The sequence below is a fragment of the Protopterus annectens genome, chromosome 1.part0, assembly GCF_019279795.1.
Source record: "Protopterus annectens isolate FY-2018-M chromosome 1.part0, PAN1.0, whole genome shotgun sequence".
Classification (NCBI taxonomy): Eukaryota; Metazoa; Chordata; order Ceratodontiformes; family Protopteridae; genus Protopterus; species Protopterus annectens.
Window position 1 is genome coordinate 857,499,080 of NC_056725.1, and position 26,518 is coordinate 857,525,597.

Sequence of the window (26,518 nt, forward strand, 5' to 3'; positions counted from 1 at the left end):
ATCTGATACCTGACTGGGGAATAGTGTCAAAGGCCTTAGCAAGGTACAGGTAGGCTGTGTGGAGCTCATTTCAATCATCTGTAGTCTGGGTAACTGTCTCAAAGAAATCCACCCAGTTTAGGAGGCGTGATCTGCATTTGACGAAGCCAAACTGGATGTGCAAACTGTGTGAAAGTTCCCAATGTCTTTATTGTTAACTTCCATTATGATTGGCTCCATTGCCTTGCAGATCAGACTCGCCAGGCTCATAGATCATGAATGCCAAGGGTCTTTTGTGGACCCACCCCTGTGGAGTGGGAAGAATGTTGCTGTGCAACATTCTATGGGTACATATCCTGTAGAGAGGATGTAGAGAGAGGTGCAGGTATCCTTGATGAATATGGATACATCCCCACCCGATGTGCTGTGATCCAGGTTCTGATGCTGGAAGGTATGGAATGAGTAGTATCCTGGTAATTCTGTTGTGCTCTCTGGAGCCTTGAACTAGGTTTCTGTTACTGCACAGATATCAATATTCTCCATACTGAGAAGTGCCTCAAGTGTGTGCATTTGGAGGCTGAGACTTCTGGCAATGAGTAGCATTTAGCTCACTTTGTGGTTATTTGTGTTGGTTACGGGATTTGATTTGTCCTGAATGACTGGTGTTCCACACCTGAAGTCAATGCCTCATTGGTCCGATCTGACCATAAGCTAATTACCCTACATATCCACATTCTGCCCCCACCCCCTTTAAGGAAACCATGTTAAAAATGTTCTCAAAAGCCAACTTCATGCTTCTTAAGACAGAAGTGGTGAACTTCAGGACACCCATGCAGATGGACAATACAGTTACGACAACTGAATCCTACACAATTGCACTTTATAAGCACTTACATGAGTGCAATGATCATGCTATCCCAAACAGAAACAAGACTCAATCCTCCAAGAAAAGTAGGCCAATCTGGTGGTCCCCTGCCATAAATAAACTGCACAACAGAAGGAAGAAACTGTTGCAAAAGAGGGTAAAATCCCATGAGTGGAGGAGCTCCCTGGTCAGCCTCAGTAAGAAGCTGTGATCCCAGATAAAATCCTCCAAAGCTAGTTATGAAAACAAAATCACCACTGGTTCTAAAGACAACCACAAAGCATTCTATAGCTATGTCAAGAATCTCAATGGCAACACTCTCAGATCTGCTCTGAGTTATAGCACAATGGCACTAAATATACAGACCCAACTGATATTGCCAACATCCTGGCAGATAGGATCAGTGCTAACTTTACCCCCCTCTCACCCATGAAAGAGCCCATCTCTATACTGGAAGAATGCAAAGTTGCTGTCATCATGGCTGCACAGGTAAAAACCACTCTCCAAAGCCAGGAACACAGCATCCATGGGACCAGATAACATCCCAGGCTGCGTTCTACATGAACTACAGAACAAACTGGCACCACACCTAAGTACCATGTTCAATCATAGCCTCACCTCAGGCTTTGTGCCTGCTGAATGGTGCAGAGCGATGGTTATCCCACTACACAAGGGGGAGCCACCACGGACCCTGGGAACTAGCGCCCCATTAGCCTGATGAGCATGGTCTGCAAGGCCATGGAACGTATCATTGTGGAACTTATAAACAAAGACATTGGTAATCTCCAAACTCTGGACCACAACCAGTTTGGGTTTGTAAAAGGCAGATCATGTCTCCTAAACCTGATAGACTTCTTTGAAGCAGTCACCAAAGCCATAGACAAGGGTAAGGTGGTTCACACAGCTTATCTAGATCTTGCCAAGGCTTTCTACACCATCCCCCACTCTGGAATTATAGATAAACTCACTAAACTAGGTATAAATCCCTATGTCACAAGATGGGTTGCCAACTGGCTCACTGACAGAACCCACACTGTGAAAGTAGCAGACTCCAAATCTGACTTCAGACCAGTGACAAGTGTAGTACCACAGGGTTCAGTCCTGTGTCCTGTCCTGTTTGATATCTACTTCCCTGAAGTACAGGCTAACACAGAAGGTCTTTGGCTAATGAAGTTCCCAGATGACTGCAAACTAGGAGCCATAATTGAAACTACTAATGAGGTGGACATCCAACAAAAGGGCCTCACTGAGACAGATGCCTGGTGTCAAAGCCATGGCTTCAAGCTCAGTGCCAAAAAGTGCATTGTCGTCCCCTTTGGTAAAAACTCTGTACCTATGAACTACAACATAGGTGGTAGTATACTTAACACTGAAAGTGTGATAAAAGACCTTGGGACAGGTGGACAGTAGTCTCTCCTTGATAATCACATCACCACAGTAGTCAGGAAATCCTTCTACATGGCACACCTCATCACAAAAGGTTTCTCATGCAGAAAAAAAGAGGTCATTTTTTCCCCTCTACTCATCACTCATTAGATCCATTATTGAGTACACCGCCCCTTTTGGTATGTACCTCACAAGACATCAACAACAACCGGAAAGCCTGCAGAAATACCTCACAAAGAGGATTACCAGCCTCAAATACATGTCCTACACAAACCGTCTCAAAACACTCCAGCTTTACTCTGTCACATATCGCGTACTCAGAGGTGATCTCTGCCTAACATACAAAGCTATGTCAAACCCAGAGCTGTTGGACATGCTCCACTTAAAGAAATCCCAATCCCTCCGAGCTGCGGCCCCAAAACCCGGACCAAAATACAAAAGGAGGGGGTGTATCCATTTTTATAAAGGATACCCACACCTCCAGGTTAGTGGCAAAGCACGAGGCCTCAGAGACCATCCAAGTGCAACTAACAGTGGGCAAAGCTGCTTATCAGATCGTAGCCTGCTACAGATCACCTACCTTGTCTCAGAACCCTCACTCAGCATTCCTGAGAACACTGGAAAATATAAAGGTCCTACCAAACACCATGATATTAGGAGATTTCAACTACACAAACACTGACTGGGAGATTTACTCAAGTACAAACTCCTTTGCCCAATGCTTCCTAGAGTCTATAAACTCAAACGCCCTGGAACAGCTGGTTACCATGCCCACTAGAGGTGACAACATACTGGACCTGATCATCACCAACATGGGGGATCAGTGTCCCACACCAGAGGTAAACCCCTCGCTGGTAAGATCAGATCATAAAGTAATCACACTAGACATCCACATCTCGATCCCACCCCCAGTCAAGGAAACCACTGTGAAAAACTTTTCAAAAGCAAACTTTGCACTTCTCAAGACCGAAGTGGAAAGTTTCAAAGCCCACTTGCTACAGGATAATGCTATCCAATCTGCAGAATCTTTTACAAGTGCATTCTATGAGCATCTACAGGGATGCATGGATTGAGCCATCCCAAGTAAAACCAAGACTCACTCCTCCAAAAAGAGGAAACCAGTCTGGTGGTCCCCGGCCATAAATAAGCTGTACAACAGAAGGAGGAGACTACTACATGATAGAGCAAAATTCCAAAATGGAAAGGCATCACTGATCATTATTAGCAAGAAACTACGATCGCTCATAAAATCATCCAGTTTCCAAAGAAAAATTGCCAAGGAATCTAAAGATAACCACAAAGCTTTCTTTAGCTATATCAAAGATGTAGGTGGCAACTCTCAGATATGCTCTGAGCTACTGCAAAATGGCAAAAAATACACTGAACCAACTGACATTACCAACATCCTGGCGGACAAGTTCATACAAACTTAACCCCCCAAAGGGCCCATGTCCATCCCAGAAGAATGCAGAACCCCAGATATCATGGACATGCAGATAAAAACAGTCCTCTCCAAAGCTAAGAACACAGCATCAATGGGACCGGATGGTGTCCCAGGCTGCATCTTACACAAGCTCCAAAAGGAACTAAACCCTCACCAAAATTCACTGTTCAGACTCAGCCTTACCACAGCCTATGTACCCAAAGAATGGCGTACAGCAACAGTCATCCCGCTCCACAAAGGTGGTGTCACAACAGAACCTGGGAACTATCGCCCTATAAGCCTGACCAGCCTGGTCTGCAAAGCTATGGAGTGAATTATCATTGAACTCATAAACAGAGACATTGGGAACCTCCAGACACTGGACCCTACCCAGTTCGGCTTTGTTAAAGGCAGATCCTGCCTCTTAAACCTAGTTGACTTCTTTGAAACAGTTACCAAGGCCATAGATGAAGGGAAGGTAGTCCACACAGCATACCTGGACCTCACTAAGGCCTTCGACACCATTCCCCACTCTGGCATCATAGACAAGCTTACCAGCCTGAACATTAACCTTTATGTCACGAGATGGGTGGCCAACTGGCTCACGGATAGAACACACATGGTCAGAGTTGCGGGTGTCATGTCCGACTCTATACCAGTCACAAGTGGTGTCCCACAGGGCTCGGTCCTGGGACCCCTCCTGTTTGGTATATACTTCTCTGAGGTACAGGCAAGCACGGGAGGACTATGGCTGACCAAGTTCACAGATGACTGCAAACTGGGAGCCATAATCGACTCTCTAGCTGACACAGACATCCTCCAAAAGGGTCTTACAGAGACAGATACCTGGTGTCAAAACCATGGCCTCAAGCTGAATGCCAAAAAATGCAAGGTCGTCCCCTTTGGAAAAAACAAAGTGCCCACGAATTACCACATAGGTGGTAATCCACTAGGTACAGAAAATATAATTTGGGACCTGGGGACCCAGGTAGATAGTAACCTCTCCATTGCCAAAGTGGTTAGAAATTCCTTTTATGTAGCCCACCTAATCACGAAAGGGTTCACCTCTAGATCAAGAGAGGTCATTGTGCCCCTCTACTCATCACTCATTAGGCCCATAATAGAGTACAATGCCCCATTTGGTATGTACCTTAATCGGCACATGCAACAGCTGGAAAGACCATAGAAGTACCTCGTCAAGGGGATCATGGGACTCAAAGTGATGCCCTATGCAGCTCGACTAAAGAAACTCCAGCTCTACTCGGTTGCTTACTGCCTGCTCAGAGGTGATCTATGCCTGACGTATAAGGCCATGTCCAACCCAGAATTAATGGACATGCTCCACCTCAAGAAAGCCAAATCTCTTAGAGCCACATGCTCTAGTGAATTAAACCTCAGCACAGCAATAAACAGGACGTGCTGGAGGGATAGATTCCTGTCCCAGAGACTTCCCTCGCTCTGTAGTAGAATCCCAGTTTATGTTAGGCAGAGCCCCTCACTGACTCTCTTCAAGAGGAATCTTGACGAGTGGATGGGAAATCATACATTTACCCCTGGGATCACTTCAGTGGCCCTGCTAGACAGAGGCCCAGGAAACTAATTTAAAAGGGAGGCGAAAGCCAACACATTCTGGCTAGGCTTATAAATGCCCTTGGGCAGATATCCTAGTACCTACCTATGAACCTATGAACCTACATGCTCTAGGGACCTAAACCTTGTCACCACAATAAACAGAACATGCCAAAGGGATAGATTCCTGTCCCAGAGACTGCCCATACTCCGGAATAAACTACCTTTCTATATCAAACAAAGCTCCTCATTAGCACTCTTCAAGAAAAATCTTGATGATTGGATGGGAAATAGGAAATTCACCCTGGGGATCACTAGTACCTACCTATAAACTTTGAGCCTTCCCTAAAAAAGGTAATATGGGGACAGCAAGAGCCTTGGCCAGAATTCAGAAGCATAGGGGCGACAGGTGCAATCCATCTGTAGCAAAGCAATGAGGCTTGTCTATCATGTCATCACAGGCAGACAGAGACTGGATCCCCTTTCAATGAAACCAGAAACTCAGCCAATTGTTGAAGTTTATCATCTTTCTGTTATATTGCAGTATCATGTAGGTGAAGGTAAGATGCTACTCAAGGTCAGGGTCATACCAGCCTGGGCTATATGATCATAGAGCTACTATATATCTCTTGTCATGTTGTCCTGGGAGGTATGTCTCAGATAATTCACACTAACATGTACAAAGAACACGTCATATATGTACCTGTTCTGGAGTGATGTAAGTACTTGTGTTATGTGGCGGATCATAGCACCTCACAGGCAACTGACAGTAACCTTCCCCTTGTCCAGCTGAGTGAGTGGAACATCTGTGTGCCTGACTATGAAGTCACCTACTACTAGTGTGTTGGGTATGTTGTTTTGCCTTAGGGCCTGTTGTGAGGCACACTGCTTTGGTGTATTGTGTTTTCTGGCATGTGCTTGGAGGTGCATGTTGCTTGCTTGTCTGCTTAGGAGGACACTCTCTCTTTTTCAGATTAATATTTGTATTCTCCGAGTATGGTAATGTGTATTTGTGTGTGTGTGTTTTGCTGGTGCTTATATTGTAGGTCTATGTGAGACAGTTGGTGTTGTGGTTGTATGACCCTACTCCTCCTGACTGTATTGTCCAGTATTGGGTTGACAGAGCTTAGCCACCGGTTTGACCCTGTGTGTGCCAGCATGTGGTGCATCAACCCATATATGATATGGTCATGGCCTATGCATACAATACACCTAGTATGATAAGCCTGCTGAGGTTAGCAAATGTGAAAAAAACCTTTGGGCAAACTGTCAGCAACTAATGTCTGTATTGCACCCTGTAACTCCATATTGCTTGCTGAAGTGTAAAGATGTACTTAGTGTGGATTAAGAACCCCGCACTTGCCAAGTGTGTGTGTGTGTGTGTGTGTGTGTGTGTGTGTGTCTCTCTGTGGGGAGGAGTAACCTTTTTGGAGAATACTCACACCCCTTAAAAGTGGTATACTCATCTTTGTCAAGTCTGATGATGTCACCAGCCTACAAATATACCTGTGGGAAAGAGAAATCCCAGTAATGGGTACAGTGCGTTGTGTAAATGGGTACTGCTGTAGTATTATAATGTAGTTAGGTAGGGGTTTGAACCTTGCACTTGCCAACTGTATGAGTGTGTGTTCCTCCCTGTGGAGGAGCAGTCTTTTTGGAGACTACTCACACCCCTTAAAAGTGGTATACTCATCTTTGATAGGACTGATGATGTCACCATCCTACAAATATACTTGTAGAAAGAATAAATCCCAGTAATGTGTATAGTGTGTTGTGTAAATGTGTGCTGCAGTCATATCATAATGTTGTTAGGTAGGGGGTTGAATCCTGCACTTGCCGTTTGTGTGTGTGTGTGTTTGTTTCCCTGGGGAGAATAAACCTTTTTGGAGACTACTCACACCCCTTAAAAGTGGTATACTCATCTTTGTCAAGTCTGATGATGTCACCATCCTACAAATATACCTGTGGAAAGGTGAAATCCCAGTAACGTGTATAGTGCGTCGTATAAATGTGTATTGCTGCAGTATCAGAATGTAGTTATGTAGGGGTTTGAATCCTGCACTTGCCAACTGTTTGTGTTTGTCTCCGTGGGGAGGAGCAACCTTTTTGGAGAATACTCACACCCCTTAAAAGTGGTATACTCATCTTTGTCAAGTCTGATGATGTCACCATCCTACAAATATACCTGTGGGAAAGAGAAATCCCAGTAATGGGTACAGTGCGTTGTGTAAATGGGTACTGCTGTAGTTAGATAGGGGTTTGAATCCTGCACTTGCCAACTGTGTGTGTGTGTGTGTGTGTGTGTGTGTGTGTGTGTGTGTGTGTGTGTGTGTGTGTGTGTGTATGTACCCCCCTGGGGGAGGAGCAACCTTTTTGGAAAATACTCACACCCCTTAAAAGTGGTATACTCATCTTTGTCAAGTCTGATGATGTCACCATCCTACAAATATACCCGCGTAAAGGAGCAATTCCAGTAATGTACATAGTATGTCGTGTAAATGCGTACTGCTGTAGTATCATAATGTCATTAGGTAGAGGTTTGAATCCTGCACTTGCCAACTGTGTGTGTGTCTGTCCCCTGGGAAGGAGCAACCTTTTTGGAGAATACTCACACCACTTAAAAGTGGTATACTCATCTTTGTCAAGTCTGATGATGTCAACATCCTACAAATATACCTGTGGAAAGGAGTAATCCCAGCAGTGTGTATAGCATGTCATGTAAATGCGTGCTGCAGTAATATCATAATGTAGTTAGGTAGGGGTTTGAATTCTGCACTTACTAACGGTATGTATATATCTTCCTGGAGCAAAGCAACCTTTTTGGAGAATACTCACACCCCTTAAAAGTGGTGTACTCATCTTTGTCATCTGATGATGTCATCATCCTACAAATATTCCAGTGGAAAGGAGTAATCCCAGTAATGTGTATAGTGTGTTGTGTAAATGCATACTGCTGTAGTATCAGAATGTAGTTAGGTAGGGGTTTGAATCCTCCACTTACCAACTGTGGGTGTGTGTCTCCCTGGGGAGGAGTAGTCTTTTTGGAGAATACTCACACCCCTTAAAAGTGGTATACTCATCTTTGTCATCTGATGATGTCACCATCCTACAAATATACCTGTGGAAAGGAGTAATCTCAGTAATGTGTATAGTGCATTGTGTAAATGCGTTCTGCTGTAGAATTATAATGTACTTAGGAAGGAGTTTGAATCTTGCACTTGCTGACTGTGTGTGTGTGTTTCAGGTGTGTGACACCGTTGGTCAATGTGGAGTGGGTTTTGATTTTTCTAGTGTATGACATATCACAATGACAACTGTATGTGCATTACACATGTAAGGTAGCTGTGGGGCAAAGCCATATACATACATGTGACCTCAATTATTTCATAGGTGGGTACTCTGCTTTCTCCATGAACACATCTGTTATCTTTGCCAGAGCGTGCTGGCACTTTCCAGACCTTAGGTCACTTCTGTATGTTTGTGACAAGCTTACCCACTGCAGTGATCCCTGGCCTACGTCTTCTGTTACACATCCACTCATCACAGTTTCTGTTGAAGAGTGTGAGTGAAGGTATATGCTTGAGGTATATTTGAATCCTATTCCAAAGCAAGCAAAGTCTGGCAAAGATGACTAATTATAGGTGTGCAACAACCTCTGTGGCTCTACATGCAAACCCTTTATTGCTTATGTGCTCCACAGAGGGATTTCCAAAACCCTTTGGTAATGTGATTATCAAAGGAGAGATGACTAAACACATGGCTCTATGTATACATTAGTACCTGTTCCACATTTTGGGGGCTACTACTTATGTGGTACTCTGGGGATACTTTGTTTTCTAAAAGTGGATAACTATGCTTTCTTTGGCTTATAGCTTTACAGCATGAGTTTGACACCAGGTATCTGTCTCTATGATACCCTTTTGGAGGATGTGTGAGTCGTCTGGAGAATAAAGTATAGCCCACATTATGCATTTTCATCAAACGTGGGCAGACATATCCCTACTGTGTTTGCTTGTACCTAAGAAAGTAGTATGCCAAACAGGAGTGGTCCCAGGACTGAGTGCAGGTGAATTCCACTTGTTACTGGCATAGAATAATACATGGAGGCTGCAAATGTTACTGTGTATCCTACATCTGTGCGTCAGTTGTCAATCCATCATCTAACATTCGTTTATGGTCAGTCTGTTGAGGGTATGTATAATACCAGAATGTGGGATGGGTATGAATTGCTGGTGAGCTATAGCTTGGCTGTGTGGACCTCCCCTCCCTCACCTATAGCCTTGTTAACTGGCTTGAAGTCTACTAGGTGTAGGAGCCATGATCTGCCCTTTAGAGATCCCAAGTGGGTATGGTGCAGTGTTTGCAGGTTCACAATGTTTCTGTTAAGGAGTTCCATAATGCTGTGCTCCATAGCCTTCCAGATAACATTTGTCTGGCTTATAGGGTGAGAGTTTCCAGGATCTGTTGTAGTTCTACCCTTGTTAACATTTGCACTGGGTGTGACGAGGGTGGACAGGTTTAGGAATAAGTGTATTAGAGGGTCAGCCCAGGTTTGAAGGTTAGTAGACCAAGCCAGATAGGCAGGATTAAGTTGGTTTGTACATGTGCTGAGGAGGGATGCAGAGTATATTGTGAAATAGATGCTAAGGATGAAGCCGCCAGGTAACAGGAAAAGAGGAATGCCTAAAATGAGGTTTATGGCTGCGGAGAGAGAGGACTTGCAGGTGGATGGTGTGACAGCGCAAGATCCAGAGGGCAGGAAGAAATGGAAATAGATGATCTACTGTGGTGACCCCTAATGGGAGCATCCAAAAGGAGAAGAAGAAGACGACGTAGCTCAACCTTTGTGGACTGTGAACACCATTATTGTGCGTCATTCCACAATTATGTAACCTATATAGAGGCTGCATCTGGAAAGAGTATTTAGGTGAGTGGTGACTTCATAGGTCAGCTTGTGTATGATACAGCCAGGAACACTGTCCAGTACCATTGCCACTGTGGTTTGGACTTTGGTAAAGAGATGTTTTAACTAGAGTGTCTGTGAATCATCAGGTTTTACATTCTTCAGGACTGGAAATGTGGCCCTTGTGTAACGACAAGGTGGTGAAATCCGCATTCAAACAGTTTGACAAGAAATTGGTAATGTCAGTCAGATAAATGTACTTTGTGACCATTTACATTAACTGTGACCCGATCAGAGATTTCCCCTGTAGAGTATAAACAACACTAGTGCAACAGGTGCAGCTAACCATAGGCAAAACTGCTATACAACTGGTTGCATGTTACAGACCACCCTCCCAATCTCAAGAACCCCACTCAGCCTTCCTGAAGACATTGGAAGATATGAATGTCTCACCAAATACCATTATATTGGGAGACTTCAACTACCCTAACATAGACTGGGTGCACTATTCTAGCCCTAACACCCTAGCCCAAAGGTTCCTGGAATTCATAAACTCAAATGCAATGGAACAGCTAGTCACCTCTCCCACAAGGGGGGATAATATACTAGACCTGATCATCACAAACATGGGGACAAAATGCTCCACACTGGAAGTATTGCCCTCACTGGTGAGATCTGACCACAAACTAATCCCCCAGGATATACATTTACCACCTCCAACCCCAGCATAAAAGACTACAGTGAGAAACTTCTCAAAAGCCGACTTTACACTTCTCAAGACTGAGATGGTATCATTTAAGCCCTCAGGGCCAATGGAAACCACATCCCACAATGCTGAATCCTACACAAATGCTTTCTACGGACATCTCCAAGAATGCATGGATTGTGCAATCACAAATAAAACCAAGACCCTCTCCACCAAAGGAAAGCGTCCTTTCTGGTGGACCCCAGCCATAAACAAATTGTATAACAAAAGAAGGAAGCTACTGCAAGACAGAGCAAAATCCCATAAAGGGAAGGCATCACTGATCAGCACTAGTAGAAAGCTACGTTCTCTCATAAAACTATCCAAGGCCAAGTTTGAGAGAAAAATCGCCAAGGACACTAAAGATAACCACAAGGCATTCTTCAGTTATGTTAGAAACCTGGGCGGAAACACTCAGATATGCTCAGAGTTAGTACACAACGACAAAAAATTTACCGAACCCACAGATACTGCCAACATTCTGGCAGACAGGTTCAGTGCAAATTTCTCCCCTCCCTCTCCTCCAAAAGAAGAAATACTCATCCCAGCTGAATGTAACCTCCCTGTCATCTCTGATGTCTAGGTGAGAACCACCCTCAACAAAGCAAAAAACACAGCATCTATGGGACCTGATGGTATCCTCGGCTGCATGATACGTGAACTCCAAGAGGAGCTAAACCCGCATATAAAAATGTTATTTAACCTTAGCCTTACTACAGGATATGTACCTGAACACTGGCGTACAGCAACAGTTTTACCACACCACAAGGGATGCTCCACTGCAGACCCTGGGAACTACCGCCCCATAAGCTTGACCAGCCTGGTTTGCAATGCTATGGAAGGAATTATTATGGAACTCATAAACAACGACATTGGGGACCTACAGACACTTGATCCCACCCAGTTCGGCTTTGTAAAATGCAGATCCTGCCTTTTGAACCTGGTGACTTTTTCGAAACGGTCACTAGAGCCATTGATGAGGGCAAGGCAGTCCATACAGCCTACCTGGACTTGGCTAAAGCCTTCGACACAATACCCACTCGGGGATCATAGAAAAGCTTAACAGCTTAAAAGTAAATCCATATGTCATAAGATGGGTTGCAAACTGGCTAAAGAACAGAACCCATAAAGTCAAGATTGGGGGAGCCATGTCAGACTCAAAGCCAGTCACAAATGATGTCCCACAGGGCTCTGTCCTGGGACCCCTCTTGTTCGGCATTTACTTCTCAGATGTGAAAGCAAACATGGGAGGGTTGTGACTGACAAAGTTCGCAGATGACTGCAAACTATGTGCCATAGTCGATACATCAGCTGACACATACATCCTACAGAAAGGCCTCACTGAAATGGACAACTGGTGCCGGAATCACGGCCTTAAACTGAATGCCAAGAAATGTATAGTCATCCCCTTTGGGAAAAACAAAATACCCACAAATTATCACATAGACAGTACCCCACTGAGTACTGAAAAAGTAATCAGACACCTGGGGACCCAAGTTGATAGTGACCTCTCATTTGACACCCACGTTGCCAAAGTGGTTAGAAAGACTTTCTACCTTGCCCACCTTATCATGAAGGGGTTCACATCCAGATCAAAGGAGGTCATCGTGCCCCTGTACTCCTCCCTTATCAGGCCCATGATTGAGTACAATGCCCCATTTGGTATGTACCTCACCCGGCACTTACAACAGCTGGAGAGACCCCAGAAGTACCTCACCAAGAGGATCAAGGGTTTCCAACATATGTCATATGCTGCCAGGCTAAAGAAACTCCAGCTCTATTCAGTAGCATACCACCTGCTCTGAGGTGATCTGTGCCTGACATACAAGGCCATGTCCAACCAGGAATTGATGGACATGCTCCACCTCAAAAAATCAAAATCCATAAGAACCACGAGAGCCAAAGATTTAAACCTCAGTACAAACATGAATAGAACATGCTGGAGGGACTGATTCATAACTCAGAGGCTTCCCATACTCTGGAAGAAAATCCCAGTCCATGTTAGGCAGAGCCCCTCACTGATTCTCTTCAAGAGAAATCTTGACGAGTGGATGGGAGATCGTAGGTTTACCCCGTGGGTCACCCCTGTATCGCTACTTAACAAAGACACAGTAAACTAATTTTAATAAGTAAGGGGGTCTTCAATGTGTCACTACTAGACAAAGGCACAGTATTCTAAATTTATTCTATACACCTTAGTACCACTACATGGGGTGGCGAAAGCCACATCTCTAGGGCTAGGCTTGAAAATGCCTCAGGGCAGATAGCCTAGTACTAAACTATGAAACTATGAAACTAAAAGCTTTAGTGTTGTCTTTGGAATCCTTGCCATTTTGTATTTTGAAGCTTGCCTTGTATGTTTATTGAGGATTTGTATTTTCCCAATGATACTGACCAGAGAGGTTATCTCTTCTTGGTGTGTAACTCTTTTTTGTTACGACTTCACAACTTATATTATATATTTAATTTATGGCAGGGGTCCATGAGACTATTGCACTTTAACTGTATAAGTGAGAATTTCTTGTGTTTGTGATAGCACGGTTCATGCAACCCTGTAGGTGAACAGTGTGCATTACTAAAGGATTATGCATCTGGGACAGTGTTAACCTTAGTAATGCAAACCAATGACAGCAACAACAGCATCACCCACAGCACAGTGTCTACCCATGTCATACACACACATGCGTACTCAAGTTCCAAAATGTGTGTAGTACAGTGCATACTGGCCACCAATAGAAAGTACGGAGTATTAACACTGGCCAATACAGGGCATGTCACCCTGCCCATGTGTCCAATATGCATGTACATGCAGACAGTGTAACTCCACCATGTTCACAAATGGACACCTGCAAATCTGTATTGCACACACCCCAGACTTACTGTCCACTGTATAACGCATGCTGACACAACTACACACATCAGCTAAGTGCACATGGGCAAACAAAACACAATTGGAATAAACAGTGGTGAAAACAATACAACATTGCTAATTACAGCTTTAATGCATCATGCCTGCTCAGCTACACCTTCAAGGATATCATTACACTTTACTGCTGACAACACGCTAGACATCCAACCATTGCTATACTTTATTAAAGTCACCCTGTGCATCAGCACCATGTTAGCCTGTTCCTATATCAGTGTTACAGATGACAGGAGGTGGCACAGGTTTCATCATATGCACAGGGTGTGTTGTTGGTTTGCCAGAGGCCTACACTGAGCCATACAATTGACATGTGTGTGTGAGTGTGTGTGTGAGGGCCATGAGTACTGTTATGGGCCAATGCTGATGTCATGTGTGTGGGTATGTGTTTGCCCTAGGTTTCTGGTTTATGTGTGTGTCTGCATGCACACAGTTCCACCATGTGGCTGCCATATACGGGTATTTGTGAGACATCTACAGACTACCTGGCAGGCTTTACAGATCACCATCTCTGGCCACAGATATGGAACCTGTGCCTGGCAGGGGTGCTACAGGCAGTATCAGGGACTAATCCAGATTGGGTGCTATCCGAAGAGGTTGACATATGTCCACTGGATACAGGTCCCTGCTGGGAATGGCCAGAGCCACATGCACGTGGTCTGCTAGGAAGGTCTATGGACAGCCCCCCCAACATTGCTGGGGCTGGTACTGGCACTACAGGAGTGGCTGTGACTTGCTGGATGTCCACGGTGACCTCCAGCTGCTGATGTTGCTGGCATACGTCCACGTCGACATCTCAACCGCCCCGCACTGTCCTGACACATGGACATGACATTGTGGAGGACATCCAATGTCTCACCCCAACATCTATCAGTGACCTCAGTGTAGTTACATATGGCACCCGCTATATCATGAATACTGTCATTTACAGAGGTGTTATGAGCCTTCTGTGCCCTTAGTCCCTGTCTGGTGTACCACTCCATTCATGTCTGTGCCTACATGACAGCCTGGAACATGCGTGTGGTAAAAAGAGGTGTGGCACGTCTGCCAGGGGCATGATGACCAGCAGTGCTCTGACAAGAACCCCTGGGCATCTGCCTATGTGGCACCATTCCAGACATCTGGCTATGGCTGCTGTGTCCTGATACATGTGCCACAGATACCACACTGTCCTGGCCAGTGCCAACCGTACACTGTCCCTCAGCTAAGGGCAATGGTGATGATGGATGTACAGACAGTATGACCGTGTGCATGGATGGGGTGGAGACTTGTGTACTGTCAATTGATGGCCCAACAACAGACCCTGACAAACCTAACTGTGCCTCAACACACCTATCCTCATCATCATTGTCTGTCTCAGTGACATCAGGTTCCCTGCTGTACTGAACCAGCGCCACCGCAGTACCTGTGAAAGGAAAACAGGAAACACACTTTAAGACCTGAACATGACTTCAGACCACATGCACACATGCGCACATACAAAAATACACTTCTCCCTAAAGCAGACACACACAACACCAGCAATCTCAGAACATACACAATAGCAGGTGATGATGGGGTACAGTATCACAAGCAAAATAGTCATATCGCACGTCAGCATGCAGGACATGTGTAGCTCAACAGCATGCAGTGCAAGTGTAGTCAGTCCTTGTTACTAGCAGTATATATGGCTTTGATGCATGTGTTTTGTTATTAGGTGATGGCCCTCCCCCTGGAACACAGTGCATACATGGACACAACATTGCTGTGCAGGTATTCATAACCCTGAAATATACTGTGCACCATAACTCACAGATGTACATACCATTGCTGGATGTGTATCTGTGTGTCAGATAGGTATCCAATGCTGATTACAGCCTCTGTGTCTTTAGCAAATAATTGTGGACACATTTGTAGCACATGCATGATGAGTATTCACACAACATCATCAGTGGTGTATGGATAATTGATGGAATACCATTCGGCCACATACCAAATATACGGTACTTATGGTGAGTGTAGATCATATTTTGGACATGCCAGTCTCATCCATGACATGGCATGCTAAAACACAACTGCATATTTAAACACTACACATACCCAATGTGTGTCATATGACCTAGCCACTCAATAGCATCCCAAGACATATATGTGTCAGTTGTGCAAATGGTGATTGGTATGCATACTGTTTAGAGGTGCATATGTGTGCACACACGCAACATTAAGGTGTATAGCAATGAAAGCTATGTGTAGTACTGTGGTTACAATAACTGGATGGGGTATAGTACCATAGGCCATCATCATGAAGCATCATGTGGTCACTCAAGGCTACAAATGTTTCTTAAACCAACACTAATCATGCTGTGCCGGAACTGTACTACCTTGGCTAAATTCACCATTTCACAACCAGTTGTTAAGTGAGTTTGTAAGGAGACCAATAAGGAGTATTCCCTGACAGGAATGTGTAGTGTGTTGCAGAGTGTTTAAATGCCACATGATAGGCCTCTACCCCTCAGGTATATTATGTGTAATGTGTGGATGAGATTTTGGATACTGGAGTGTGTCTTTACAGAGGGTTTGGGAATCCTTTATGTGTAGCATGTGCAAATGCTCTGTGTATGACATAGATGTGTATGTTATGTGCATGTTGAGTATCAACTGTGCCTATCCAATGGTCACTACAGTCTAGCCACATTTGTTTGAGATGGTCTGGGTATTGCATGTGTTTGAGGCAGTTAATCACATTAGTGTGATGTGCGTGCTCTTACACCAAACATGCACAGCATGCATTATGGGCAGGTGTGTTAATGGCCTACACCTTAACTATGACATGCACTGTTTATTTACAATAATAAATGTAGAACACACTCACCAGCATCTGTCCACTGCCTTGATGTCACCCCAGAGGGACCTACATAGAGATGAGACAGTTTATCAGTGGCCACAACTGTGGCATTGCTACTGTGTGTTTGCAGTCTTACAGTACAACAACAGGTTACATTCATAGGGCTACAGATTATGTTCCAAATGATCAGTATTGCACAACAACGGGCTCCACATCTTTAAACGACACACTCCACATCTCACATATGCATGATCTACCAATACAGATAACAGTAGTCTACAGATATGCAATGTTACCTGCAATCATCCATGTGTGCTTGCTGGGTGGCTCCAACCTCCAACATGGAGTATGTCTGCTGCTGTTGTTGTTGGGCAGGTGTCAACAGGCTCAGGAGCAGCTCCTCCACTCTGGTGAGGGGGGTTGGATATTAACACCACCTCCTGCTGCAAGCTGTTGCCTACACACATCAGCAGCACGCTGACGGACATGTCTGAAAAGATCACTGCAGTGGTGGCATACCTGCTCATATGTCCAGTTATGCAGGCCTACGTCATTTACCCTGCGGACAACATCTTGCCACATTGCAGTACGCTCCTGCTGGTCCTGGCTGGTTTGTGAGAACATCAGACGGTAGTGCTGAATCATACTGCTAGTAATTATATCATCTTCAGCACTATTGTAACTGGGGTTCCTGCAATGGGCCATGATCCCTGGAAGACATAAATACAAAAATATGTCTGAGCAAGTCATATGGCACATTTAACATTATACAGTAGAGATATCATTGAACTGCCATATATAGCAACCTATAAGCTAACCGAGAGTGAAACACTGTAACTGCCACTTATCACTGCTCACCCCACAACTGCTTGAAAGTGCCTTGCTCACTCTCTGTCTAATGAACCATGTTCTGCACAGCAACAAAATAAAATCACTATATAAGACTATACAAGAGTACCTGGCACACTGTATGCAGCACAATGCACCACCTAGCCACAGCAGATATACATCAAGCTAATGTGTAAAGAAATATATCATCCATCACAATCAGTGTAAGGTCCAGTAAGTGTATTACTATTATACCACATAACTTGTTAATGGCAAACCCATGGCCAAAATATGTGCACAATTGGGAATATAGGTTGCATACTGCTGTAGTATACTATGAATGTTGCTAGATACACAGTTATATGTTTTGCCACACATATATCAAAGGACATGTTACAGACATACCCACACACACATCAGACATAATCACAGGACACAAAGGTATGACAACCCAGATAAGCTTTCAGTGTGTACTATACAGTACTGTGTGTCAGTACTTACACAACCTTAATCTTGAGAAATGTAATCTGTGATGAATACAGGGACCACACAAAACAGTGGATGCAAGCAATGTGGACATGCACCATACTTTGCTGTACAGGCCCAGAACTTCAGGTAGTAGTACAGTACACACAGGATTTTATTCAACATTGGTACCAATCATAGATGTAGTGCTTTAGCCTCCAATGACACACCCTAGTTAAAACCAAGGGACTTAATCACACTGTATGCAATAGCACTTGTTCTGCCTAGCAACAGAATACACAGCTTTTGCTTGGATCAAAGTAAGGACCCATAATACCATGACATAAACAGTTTCCCACTAAGTTATCCCACAGATACATGTCTTTGACGTATTCACAAACATATTGACCATCACAGTCAGTCAACAGTACAGAGAATCTATTACAACAAGTAGATGTAGGTGTGTATGAGTATATATAACTCTCTCTCTCTCTATATATATATATATATGCATATATACATATACACATCCATTGGTCTACATATACATATATATGTAGGCACATATACATTTCACCTTTCATAGTGAGAATATCAATTATACAAAGGATGTAAGGTGTACAGTAATGTAATAAAATTGCACAGTCTTGGGATAAATGCATTGAAGGTGTTCACAGCCCAGGTAGCTTTAGCAGACCTTACTGGCTTCAACATTGCAAACTGAACAAACCACCCACAGTGTTTAACCACCACATGTTGTATACCAGCACTGTATGCTGTCTTGTTTGTCACACGCTAAAACCTACATACAAATATGCACATACTAACCTTCACCAGGATATATATCTCCACCCTTCACAAACAGTTGCAATATGTCCCCTGCTCTATGCACATATACAGATATGAATATATATGACACATATATATTTCTCCGTATGTGTGTGGCATACACACACAAGGTCCACACTGTTGTAAGTCCCTGGACCTCACAGCTGAACTGTTGGGCCTTACTGCAACACAAACAGGTGTTACATGTGAACACACACTAACATTAGGGTGGGGTATATATGGCTACAGATGCTAGATACATATGCTAGACTGCTACAGCAGTTACCAATGCTAAGCTACACTTTAATATGACTATCATGCATGTGTTGTTCTGTCACACCCATGTTTATATAATGTCAGCGCTAATCCCCCCAACAGCCATTGGCCACACTACTGTACAGAACACAGATAACATTGATCAGATCTTTGACATTTAATGCTGAGCCACACATTTCATAGGTATGTCCCACTGCCCACAGGTACACACAGTATTATCCATAGCAGTAGTTAAGGAGAACATCTGTGCATAAAGAAGTACTGCTGCCACATATGAATGGTTCACATTATGTAGACTATTCTTCAATAACGTCTACTACATGCCAGTAAATACATATGTGTCACATACCTTTTCTTTGTATGATTTGGTAATATTTCTTTTTCTCTGTCTCTCTCTCTCTGTCTCTCTCTCTGTCAGTCTCTGCATTAGAGTGATTGAGTTTGTTGGCAGAGATTGCACCCTGCTTTTGTAGGAATTTGCACATGAGCATGTGATTGCCTCTGCACAAATTAGTGGCCACCATTTGCTAATTGCATGCGGCCTGCTCTGCTGTGTAGTAATTGCAGTAATCACTGTCATAGAAGCCCAGTACTATACATTGCTAACTCATATAGGTGTTTTAGCTTTACAAGATGGAGATCATCCTTGTTTGCTGTGGACATCATTGTTTAAGACAGAAGGTTGGTATAATTCTTATATCAGAAGCCAGGGGTGTAGCCAGAGATTTACATTTTGTACTTAGACCTAATGTTGCTGCTTCCATTACCCACTTGTCAGTGTAGAAATGTACTCACCCCTCAAAATGCTACCCCAAGATATATGGAAAGATGTACTTTCTTTTCAGCTGTTACAATTAACTGCCATACAAAGCTAGTTATTGAGATGTATACCTTTGGCACAAGAATTGTGAACTGCTATACTGTGAATATTCATTTACTCAGTTCTAAACAGTTTTTGCTTTTTTAGTGTTGACATTAGCACAAGCTGCTCAGAAAAACTGGACACATTTCAGTACTGTGAGTATGCTTACCTACATCCTTGGTAGACCCTGCACACACAGGTATATTCTACATTTGGGTAGGGTGCAGAAGTACAGAGATCGTAAGTACTATTGTGTGGATTTTATCTTGCTGGACTTACAGGGTTGCTGTATACATGTTAGTTTATCAAGGCAAGTAGTCTGTCTGCATAACTCCCAACTGTGGACCTATCCACATGATAGCCAGAGAATAGCCTGTTATTTTTTTGTCTGTGCACCAATGGCAATGGCATTTTTACAGTTGGCTGCTACCAGTACATGGCTACATCCATTTGTATTTCAGTGTTGTATTCCTATATAAGGGTATGCTTTCAAAACTTCTTCCAAAGCTATTTGCACAGTGTGCAACAGCAGAAAGGCTGATATGCATCTGTGTTTCTGCCTCTGCCAGACCTCTCAACGACTCGGGTACATATTTGAACAGACTCAGGGAAAAGTCAAGAAAAAGTCAGGGACACGTTTAAAATATTAGTGCCATTAAGTTGAGACATTGAGAGAATCAGAGCATATGAATTAATACACCTTTTCTGAAGTAAAAGAAGTGTCTAACTCTTAATTATTGTCATTATTCATTAAGTGTAAGTCACCATCTTTCTGGCCAAAGTCAGTAGTTTTCGAAGGGATTCAGAGGGACAGAGCTAAAATTTGTTTCAAAATCAGGGACACCGCTGAAAATTAGGGACAGTTGGGAGGTATGGCCTCTGCCCTAAACAGATATGCCAGCGTTTGTCCTGCTGTGATACTGTGTGGGGTTGTAAAGTGATGGTGTAACATTATTTCCTGCTAGAGTGGCTGCTTCTCTTATCAAAGTCATGTAATGTAATCCCACAACAACTGTTGGTCAGCATCAACAGAACATGTTGTGTGGTATGGTATTCCTATTTTTCCTTTACATTCACTCATTCTGATGCATGATATATTTATTTAACCACCAACTTGATGTATATCTACCGTGGCTTAGTGGTACTTTATGTTGTGTAGTGTGTGCAAGGTCCAGGGTTCGAGACTGACAGAGGTGTTTTATTTTGCTCCTGAGCAGAACAAAGGCCCTCACATACAGAGTGACTAAGGCACTTTTAAGCAGCTGTAAGCGGGTTTGCGCATTGCTTAGCCAAGAGCAAACAAGTGCAAACCCGCTAACTACTTCTTAATAGTGCTTACTCCCACTAACAGCCGCACTCATTTCTTTGAAAGAAAAGAAAAATGGGGAAATAGGAAAGTGGTGAAAAAGGGGCACAAAGAGGGAACAACAGTATGGAAAATAGCTCTGGATGTGCAGGATGGGTGTATGGAAGGTCCATAGCTGCCCATTTCTTCAACAGCTGTGCATATGCAATAAATTTGGAGGTAGATATGAAACCTTCAACCCCTGAGAGAGGGGTGAGGACAACAAAGTATCTTGTAATGCCAATTAAATAACATTTCATGTGTCCAGTGGACATGTGTGTAAAATGGGCAGCTATGTATGGGGCATATTTTTTTTTTGGGGAGCAGATTGCCCTTTTTTTTTCAGGTGAGAGTGGAATGTGGGGTAGGGGAAGTAGGTATATTTTAGGAGGTAGGTTGGGGAGGTAAATAGACAAGACAAACAAGATGCATACAAGGGCAGTATATGACACATGTGGTGGGTGAACACCTTTGACAGGGAGGGATGTTTGGAAATCGCAAGCCCATGAGCCCCCAGATTAAAACAGTGGACTGAGGTCTCCACCCATGGACAGTCACCACTGTACCTTCATGGCCCAGAGGGTGGCTGTGCTAGGGGCTGTGTAGGAGGGGCAGGCTGACCCAGGAGTTGCGCCACTCAAGCCTCAAGCTGGCATAGAGGTTCTGCAACAGAACGTTCAATCTCTCTATGCACCACAGCCCGGACATTTCGAAGGGTGATAGGTGGCCCTGCTCCTCCCACGCTTGCACGGGGGGCCAAGCCCCATCCCCTGCAGCGCTTCCACCCAAAGGTGGCACAGGGCTAACGGAGGAGGAGATCCCAGGCTGGGCACCGGATCTGCTGGTGCCAGGTGCCATGGCCAGCTGAGGTGGGACAGGTGGATCTGCTGGGACCGGCCTTCCCATACAAACTATATTTTGGAGAGTTTAATAAAGATATGGGTTAGTAACAGTCAACAGCATTCCCAATTAGTTATAACAGCATGCAGAAGTATTCCCATTAACCCAACACACCAGATTTTCAACATTTGAAAAGCAAGCATAACACATGCATATATAGAACAATAGTGGACATTACAACAGCATGCAGGTTGAACTGATGGCAACAGGCCACCAATATTGTGGTATTTTAACAGGGCACATGCATAGAAATAAATGCAAATATTTATAAACCAATAGGACATATGTCCCAACAAATGTTTTGAGATTAGACATACCGATTGTGGTGTGGAATTGCATTTTTTATGCACATAGAGTAGGGTGGAAAAAGATAGCTCAGTTAACAACTTGTATATCCTTCTAGTTTTCACTACATTCCTATTAACTGCAGTTATATGTCCCTTACATGTAGTATTACACTACCCAATGTCCTTATATTGTGCAATTGGATTTTGCTAGATCATTATATACATGAGCTGTATCTTACATACAAACTGTCGAAGATGCAGATGTTACTGCTACATATTTTGAGAGTTGCTCACATGCACTACTGCTAAGATGATACACTGACAGCTCTACTTTCATATAATTATCTAGATATGTTCAGGTGAAAGTATCAGTTATATGTTAACAGCTCCCTACATTTCTGGCAGCACACTGACATTTCTGGGGAACACAAAGCTACTCATGTGCCAGATTAACCTGTACATGCTGGGCATGAACCAACAGTTGAGGGCTGTAAATATGCATAAAAGCTACTGGCACTCCCTTCATCCACATTATATGGGCCTACCCAAGTGTGGGTTGACACTGCTTAATACAACACTACCATTTGTAGAATGCAACAGTACAACAACATATCAAAGAAAATGACACAGACGCACTCCAGGAATTATACACTTATTAAAGGATTATTACACCTTTATTTATTGGGTTAAAACAGTTTTTGAAGGCTCTCATTTATTTTATATAACAGTACATGCAGAATAATTACTAACCTGCCTGATGACGCAGCCTTTGCAGCCTCTCTTCATGGGCTTGCTGATTCATAGCCCGGACACCTGCAGCTGTGAAGTAAATGCAGTGATATTGAGACATACCTATCCATAGTATAGACAAGCATAGCAATTCTTAACTACTTAATACAATGGCTACTTACTCAGTACTGTGGCATTAGGCATTGCACGGGATTTCTGGATCCAGTGGTCCAGTTGATCCTCCCTACGTCACTTCAGGTCAGAATAATGGTGTCTGACCTGCTCACCAATTTGAGGAACACCAGTGGCACTGGTGAGATCATGAGCAAGACTGTTCCAGGCCTCTGTTTTATATTGGGTACCCTGGTACTGGCCCCACAGGAGTCTTTCCTCATGATTGTGGACAAGGAGCCAAACCATTACTTTGGACTCCTCAATGCCCCAGCGTTGTGCTCTAAATCGAGTGCCTTCTCCAACACTGCTCATGCTATGCTAACAGCAGAAGGAAGCTACAACCAGTTATAGCAAGTATTCCTGCCTGTGGAGCTTAAATATGCCTCATTTCCCGCACTTATTTGTGATTGGCCAGTTTTGAAGAAACTCAGCTGTAGGCACACCTGCTTAGCTGATTTTGGCAATGTTTAAAATTCCTTTGATAGATATGTGTCTGTTGAAAGTGTATGTTTATGAAATGCTGTCATGGCTTAGTGGTTAAGTACTATGACTATAGTGCTCAGTACCCTGAGTTCAAGCCCTGTCACTGCTTTTTATTTTCCTACTGGGCAGACCTAACTGGTTAATGTACAGTAAATGAGGTGTGGCCGTGTTTTACCAACTTTGCTCGACTTTGCCCAACGTTGCTTGACGTTGCTCAACATTGCGCAACGTTGCCCAACATTGCACTGGTTAGCACGGTGCACAGCTATGAGCAAACATGTTGTGATTGCGCTTGTTAGCACGGTGTGCAGCTACACGCACAGACATTGCGCTGGTTAACGCGGTGCGCAGCTATGAGCAATTGTATTTAAATATGCCCAATACTGATAAAATGTGCTTAGCAGTACTTTATATTGCTTAAAATAGGGTGCTCATGCCTCAGAATGTATAACCATTTCACCTTCATATATATATATATATATATATATATATATATATATATATATATATATATATATATATATATATATATATGTATGTATATATATATATATATATATATATATATATATATATATATATATATATAATTTGTTCACTACTACATTTAACTTTTCAATGCTTTTTACAAAACTTATACATAAAAAATGTCAGGAAATATTTTTGTATACAGATTTCCAACAGAAAATGGAATGTGCAGTAGTGGGACTTTAACTGGGAATGCCTTCTCTTTGTGCGAAGGCTCTAACCACTACGTTATCGCTATTTTGCTTAATTTGCATATATTTTTCTTATTATCCTCTGGTGTCTAAACTGCTAACTGTAGCTAAGCAATGGGCAAACCTGCGCAAGCACGTGCAAATACAGGCAGTTATATTGGATGAAATAAAAAAAATTAAAAATATTTCTATTTTTAATTTTATCAGTTGTTTAACATATGGGGGAGTGTAGTGTTACATTGTGCACATGTGAGCGGACTCGCTCATGTAACTTAACATTTAGGCGTTTCTTCATTGCAGGGGCATGGATTTTTAAACTGCTTGGCAGTCCGACACGCCTCCTACACTCGTCCACGCTCCGTGTAAGCTTTAGAGTTGAGGCAGCGTGCCCTCATTAATGTGCATGGCATGCTGCCATCATACTCTTAGACTGGCACTTCCGTGTAAGACTAATCTAGTCTTACATGGAAGATTAGTAAATCCTGGGGACAATCTTTATTTAAGAAGACTGCTTTAATTAAATCTCCAGTTTTGAAGCAAAGTTTGAGATTCTAACTTCAGTAAGATGACAGGCTGCCCTCAGAAACTGCTGCAGCAATTCCTGAGTTAGGTTATATCTATATCATGTGTCTGCTGCATAGCAATTAATAGTTAACTTCTTTTTTCATTGCATTAGTATAGAAAGTTCTCAGTCACAATTTTAACAAAAAAGGAGGTGAAGCTCCTTTGTTGATCCAGTATGGGTTAAAAAAACATATATGGGAACTATGAAAATGCTTTTTTTCCTTGATTGTTGTAATGCAAGCTGTATAATTCCTTAGCAATGTAAAATGCTTATTTCGATGCTCACACCTGATATTTTGCATGTACCTCCTTTCTTTCAGGTGAAATAGGAGACTGGAAGAACTATTTCACTGAAGCTCAGAGCAAGGAGATGGATGCCAAGTTTGAAGAGTGTCTTGCAGGAACAAAGCTTGGGAAAAAGTTGAATTATGATTTATACTGCAAGGCTTGAACTTAAAGTTGAAATGGAAGACAACTGTAGCCAGGTGAACTGCAAAGTGATACTTGATGGACTGCAACTAGCTGTTTAGTATAGTATATTGAGGCCAGAGTCCTTAATATGACATAATAGTTGTCCTTCCTTATACTTTTATTAATGTTTAGTAAGAATACACAAAAAACACAAAGTAGTAAGAAGATGCTAATCAAAAAGAAGGGGTATACATTCAAGATGTTTATATTTACCATGTGACATTTCATTCTGCTCATAGAAAACTACTATTGTAAAACGATTTTGCTTATGAACACTGAGACAAGCAATGATTATAAAATGTGACATGTAGTGAAACTGGGCTATTGTATAAACTTCATATGAACATCATTTTACTTTCTTGGCATATATAGTTCATATTCAGTAAAATACAACATACGCCACAGCATTCATATTCGCTGTGTTAATGGATCAAAATTTTCTGCTTCATACAAATTATTTTGGTTATTAAGAATCTACATACTGCAAAATATGGTTGCCAGTCCTGGAAGTGGTTCCGTATTCCTATGGGATCTAATATATATAGCTAGAAAAAGTATCACAAATTTCTGGAAATGAGAAGAGCTTGTCCGGATTTTGATGGTGTTTCACTTCTGTTCAGAACATTGTCAGTGAAACTAAGGGCTAGAGGCCCACGCAGCCTATTAAACAAATTAGCATCATGGAGTAAAAGTAGTCTTTTCTTGGACTTTGACTTTTTTGATAGGCCACAAAATAATAGCTAAAATGTTTTGTCTAAATAATGAGATTGCCATTTTAATGAACATCTGTGTGACTGTAGATATATACTCCAATTTTCTTCTCTAATTAGTTTTTTCCGAATTAACTTGAGGATAGGAGACGGTATTTGAATGCAGCCACTTTCCCTTCTCCTATTCTAAGTGTCCCTGATTTCATCCTTCCATTTTCTTCCTTTGTTATTTTTTTTTTTTGTTTTTTTTTTTTTGTTTA

General features: G+C 42.8%; 1 protein-coding gene across 1 annotated transcript in view; it reads left to right on the forward strand.

Moving 5' to 3' along the window:
• LOC122795418 (sulfotransferase 6B1-like) overlaps positions 1-26,233 on the forward strand; it is a 460,444-nt gene extending 434,211 nt beyond the window's left edge. The window contains exon 7 of the mRNA XM_044063683.1: positions 25,398-26,233. Within this exon, the coding sequence (XP_043919618.1) occupies positions 25,398-25,528 (131 nt within the window). The 3' untranslated portion in view covers positions 25,529-26,233. The remainder of the gene's footprint in view (positions 1-25,397) is intronic.
• Positions 26,234-26,518: the final 285 nt, after the last annotated feature.